Raw genomic sequence first — 5000 nt, forward strand, 5'->3', positions numbered from 1 at the left:
CTGTCTCGTGCTTCCGACGGGTCAGAACTATATCAAAACAAGCTCGAAACAAAGCAAAGAGTTTTCTGTCTCTGTAACAGCCCCAACTTCCTCTTTTAGTCGGTGCTCAGTTCGAACACACACCGAGAACAAGCAGGCACCTGCCAGCCATCAGCAGTCTGCTCATCATTGCAGAAAACAAGTTTAAAACAGACCGGAGGACGGAGACGCTACCTGCGAGGAGACTCGTTAATTCCTCAGGAATCGCGCGCATGACGGCGGATAATATTCAGCCCTCGGGGTCGCTTTCTCAACGCGGAAATTCGAAGTGGTTCCTTCGTCGCGCTCCGAGAGAGAGAGAGAGAGAGAGAGCTAGAGAGATACGGAAGTTATAGTTCCAGTTCGCTGCCCTGCTGCGGTGACCATTATTCAAATCAAACTCACGCGTGCAGCTCAACCATGAAGCACGCCTCCTCCCCGTTGCTGCCTGGCTCGCGCGTTCACCGTTCAGAACTTCAGGCACCACCGTGCTCACCTGTCATTGGTCGGGGCGGCGGGAGGAAAAGTCTCCTTTGAGCTGACAGAGATGGCAGGGGATGTCTGTGTCCCTCTGAGGACGACATGTGTTTCAGGATAGACCGGAGAAGTCTCTACCGATGAGGAGATAGTCCGCATCCACCTGCTTCCTCATCATAGTACTGCGGTCTGGTCCGTTCCGGTCCGGTGAAAGTGATCGGTTAATTTGGCCTTTCCCTCCCCCCGTTGTTTTCGCTGGATGGGATTGGAATTTCTATGGAGGAAGTCTGCTAGATCCTCCTTGCTTTCAAACTGCTTCCTCATCCACATTTGTGTGGATATATTTCTAGAAAGAGTGTTCTAAGTGTGATAGTAGAGTGTTCTAAGTGTGATAGTAGAGTGTTCTAAGTGTGATAGTAGAGTGTTCTAAGTGTGATAGTAGAGTGTTCTAAGTGTGATAGTAGAGTGTTCTAAGTGTGATAGTAGAGTGTTCTAAGTGTGTTCTAAGTGTGATAGTAGAGTGTTCTAAGTGTGATAGTAGAGTGTTCTAAGTGTGATTGTAGAGTGTTCTAAGTGTGATGGGGAGAGTGTTCTAAGTGTGATGGGGAGTGTGTTCTAAGTGTGATAGTAGAGTGTTCTAAGTGTGATGGTGAGAGTGTTCTAAGTGTGATGGAGAGAGTGTTCTTAGTGTGATGGAGAGAGTGTTCTAGGTGTGATAGTAGAGTGTTCTTAGTGTGATGGGGAGTGTGTTCTAAGTGTGATAGTAGAGTGTTCTAAGTGTGATGGTGAGTGTGTTCTAAAGGTGATAGTAGAGTGTTCTAAGTGTGATGGGGAGTGTGTTCTAAGTGTGATAGTAGAGTGTTCTAAGTGTGATAGTAGAGTGTTCTAAGTGTGATAGTAGAGTGTTCTAAGTGTGATGGAGAGAGTGTTCTAAGTGTGATTGTAGAGTATTCTAAGTGTGTTCTAAGTGTGATAGTAGAGTGTTCTAAGTGTGATAGTAGAGTGTTCTAAGTGTGATGGGGAGAGTGTTCTAGGTGTGATAGTAGAGTGTTCTTAGTGTGATGGGGAGTGTGTTCTAAAGGTGATAGTAGAGTGTGCTAAGTGTGATGGGGAGTGTGTTCTAAGTGTGATAGTAGAGTGTTCTAAGTGTGATAGTAGAGTGTTCTAAGTGTGATGGAGAGAGTGTTCTAAGTGTGATTGTTACGACCACATGTGTTGTGTTCTTTGTTTGTCACTTTCCCTCCGTTTTCTGTAGCTCCGCCCATGTTGTGTTCCCCTGATTGCCAGATGAGATGCACCTGACCAGATGAGATGCACCTGGCCAGGTGGTCAAGCAGCACTTAAAGACTCCAGTTTCCTGCTACAGAGGAGAGGCTTTTTGCATGGGGACTGCTGGTCTTGCTGCCTCTCAACCTGGGATTTTTGTCATGTAGTGTTGTGTAATTGTTGTAAATAAATCCCATGGATTTGGTACTTTTAAAAGGTGTTTTAGTTGTTACTTGGGTCAGTGGTGGATTGTTTGTTCGCCCCATAGAGCCACTAAAGTTGGGGCGTAACAAAGATGGGGGCTCGTCCGGGATTGAACATCCATGAGGTAGATTTGTAAGGTTTTTTGTGTGTAGCTAATGGCCTTTGTGTTGAGTAGTGGTCATCCTTTTGTTAGATCATCTGTTGTTTGCTTAGTGCTTGTGACTGGTAGTTGCCTGAGTGACCTGGAGGTTTGGAGAGCATCCTAATTAGATAGCCGTCGGGCAGGACGATAGAGTCTTGCCACTTTGTTATTTTGCCTTTTTTGTTTTGGTGGTATACCTGGACGTGGGTACGTTTCTGAGTGTGGCAGTAGGCTTTGTATTGGGTCTGCTGCCTGCTTACAGAGCTCAACGTTTAAAGGAGCCTCCCGGGGCGCCACTGAAGACTAGCTAGGAACATTAGCCATCTTTGTAGACAGGTTGGGGTGTTTTCTCTGAAGGAATTCCAGTCATTTGCACTTTCACAGCAACGGGTCTGTCTGAGTGGTTTTCTATTTTTATGTGGTAGTTTTGTTTTGCGCGGCTGTAAATTTGGAATTGTATGGGGAGTAATGACTTGTGGTGCGTGACCTTTGAGAGGTGGATACTGCACTCCATATTGGTTGGGTCACTGTTTCGGTTGCAGCTTAGGTGTAAGCTGGCAACATTTTGTGTGTAGTGAGTACTACTGTTTCGGTTGCAGCTTAGGTGTAAGCTGGCAACATTTTGTGTGTAGTGAGTACTACTGTTTCGGTTGCAGCTTAGGTGTAAGCTGGCAACATTTTGTGTGTAGTGAGTACTACTGTTTCGGTTGCAGCTTAGGTGTAAGCTGGCAACATTTTGTGTGTAGTGAGTACTACTGTTTCGGTTGCAGCTTAGGTGTAAGCTGGCAACATTTTGTGTGTAGTGAGTACTACTGTGTGACCCATTTGTGAGTTGTGGTTGTTGCAGTCCACGTTTGGTTGGGCCACTTGTGTGTTGATTCTTTTACATGTTTGAATTGCAGCTAATCAGTTGTGCTGTGCCCTTTTTGTTTGTGGGAGGTGGTCGCTCCAGAGATCAGTGGATCTTGGCTTGGAAGGCCACACCCACTACATAAGGTCATTTTGTGTGTTGCTGTGTTTTTTTGTTGCATCCATCACTAACTTGTGTATGTGGTAGAAGACCATGTGGTGCCCATTTTGTGTAGTGGTGGTGGCAGTTCACTTAACTTGGGCCACTGTTTGGTTGCAGCTTAGGTGTAAGCTGGCAACATTGTGTTTGTAGTGATGACTACTGTTTTGGTTGCAGCTTAGGTGTAAGCTGGCAACATTTTGGTTTGTAGTGATGACTACTGTGTGACCCTTGTGGATTGGTGGCTGTTGCACTCCACTTTGTGTTGGGCACCTGTGGTGCTGTGCGGTTGTAGGAAGATGCAGTAACTTTGTTTGGATTTTGTCTGTTCACCTCATGGTGGTGGCCATTTTGTGTCTTTTGGGAGTGTTACCCACTTTTTATGGCTACCTGTTTGTTCAGCTGCTATCCTTCCATTAAGTAGCAGTAGTTTTGTTGACCTTTTTGAAAGAACTTAGACCTTGTTAGACTTCGTTTGTCATGATGGCAAGCTTTTTGATTCCCCTCTGACCTTAAGTTAAAACCTTTTTGTAAGAAGCAGTCCCTGTCTTTAGCTTTAGAGTACAATGATTAAACATTAGTCACAATGAACTTGTAAGTGTTATTGTATGTGACTCACTGTATATTCATTGTTTTAAGTGTGGGGGTGTTACGACCACATGTGTTGTGTTCTTTGTTTGTCACTTTCCCTCCGTTTTCTGTAGCTCCGCCCATGTTGTGTTCCCCTGATTGCCAGATGAGATGCACCTGACCAGATGAGATGCACCTGGCCAGGTGGTCAAGCAGCACTTAAAGACTCCAGTTTCCTGCTACAGAGGAGAGGCTTTTTGCATGGGGACTGCTGGTCTTGCTGCCTCTCAACCTGGGATTTTTGTCATGTAGTGTTGTGTAATTGTTGTAAATAAATCCCATGGATTTGGTACTTTTAAAAGGTGTTTTAGTTGTTACTTGGGTCAGTGGTGGATTGTTTGTTCGCCCCATAGAGCCACTAAAGTTGGGGCGTAACAGTGATTGTAGAGTATTCTAAGTGTGTTCTAAGTGTGATAGTAGAGTGTTCTAAGTGTGATAGTAGAGTGTTCTAAGTGTGATGGAGAGAGTGTTCTAAGTGTGATAGTAGAGTATTCTAAGAGTGTTCTAAGTGTGATGATAGAGTGTTCTAAGTGTGATAGTAGAGTGTTCTAGGTGTGATGATAGAGTGTTCTAAGTGTGATGGAGAGAGTGTTCTAAGTGTGATTGTAGAGTGTTCTAAGTGTGATGGAGAGAGTGTTCTAAGTGTGATAGTAGAGTGTTCTAAGTGTGATGGGGAGAGTGTTCTAAGTGTGATAGTAGAGTGTTCTAAGTGTGATGGGGAGAGTGTTCTAAGTGTGATTGTAGAGTGTTCTAAGTGTGATGGAGAGAGTGTTCTAAGTGTGATAGTAGAGTGTTCTAAGTGTGATGGAGAGAGTGTTCTAAGTGTGAGCACTGCCACCACCAGCTGATGTGAAGACTGTGAGTGTGTGTGTGTGTGTGCTATAAGTGACATTAGTTGGTGCAGGTTCAGAGTGCAATTACTTAGACTGCCATCACTCCTGGGAAATGAGTCAGAGTTCCTGCTGAAGCAGGCCTGATGAAAGCTTCTTCAGTGTGTGTGTGTGTGTGTGTGTGTGTGTGTGTGTGTGTGTGTGTGTGTGTGTGTGTGTCTGTGTGTGTGCCATGGTGAAGGAATGAGGGGCGATGAGAGGAGTTATGCCCTTCCAATGCCCTGCCGACATCGTTATGTTGCAGGAAAGGACAGATACCTACGGATAACTACTACCTGCCCCACTCCCCACTGATCCAGAGTCATGTGTGTGTGTGTGTGTGTGTGTGTGTGTGTGTGTGTGTGTGTGTGTGTGTGTGTGTGTG

At 45.2% G+C, this 5000-nt stretch overlaps 1 protein-coding gene and 1 pseudogene across 2 annotated transcripts in view; both read right to left on the bottom strand.

The window, feature by feature from the left end:
- skap2 (src kinase associated phosphoprotein 2) overlaps nt 1-315 on the bottom strand; it is a gene marked incomplete at its 3' end in the record, with an annotated part of 17979 nt that extends 17664 nt beyond the window's left edge. Inside the window, exon 1 of the mRNA XM_080857885.1 lies at nt 214-315. Within this exon, the coding sequence (XP_080714011.1) occupies nt 214-253 (40 nt within the window). The 5' untranslated portion in view covers nt 254-315. The remainder of the gene's footprint in view (nt 1-213) is intronic.
- LOC308380762 (E3 ubiquitin-protein ligase TRIM35-like) overlaps nt 1-5000 on the bottom strand; it is a 392149-nt pseudogene that overhangs the window by 31731 nt on the left and 355418 nt on the right. The window lies entirely within an intron of this gene.

This window comes from Sprattus sprattus (assembly GCF_963457725.1).
Source record: "Sprattus sprattus genome assembly, chromosome: 19".
Lineage (NCBI taxonomy): Eukaryota > Metazoa > Chordata > Actinopteri > Clupeiformes > Clupeidae > Sprattus > Sprattus sprattus.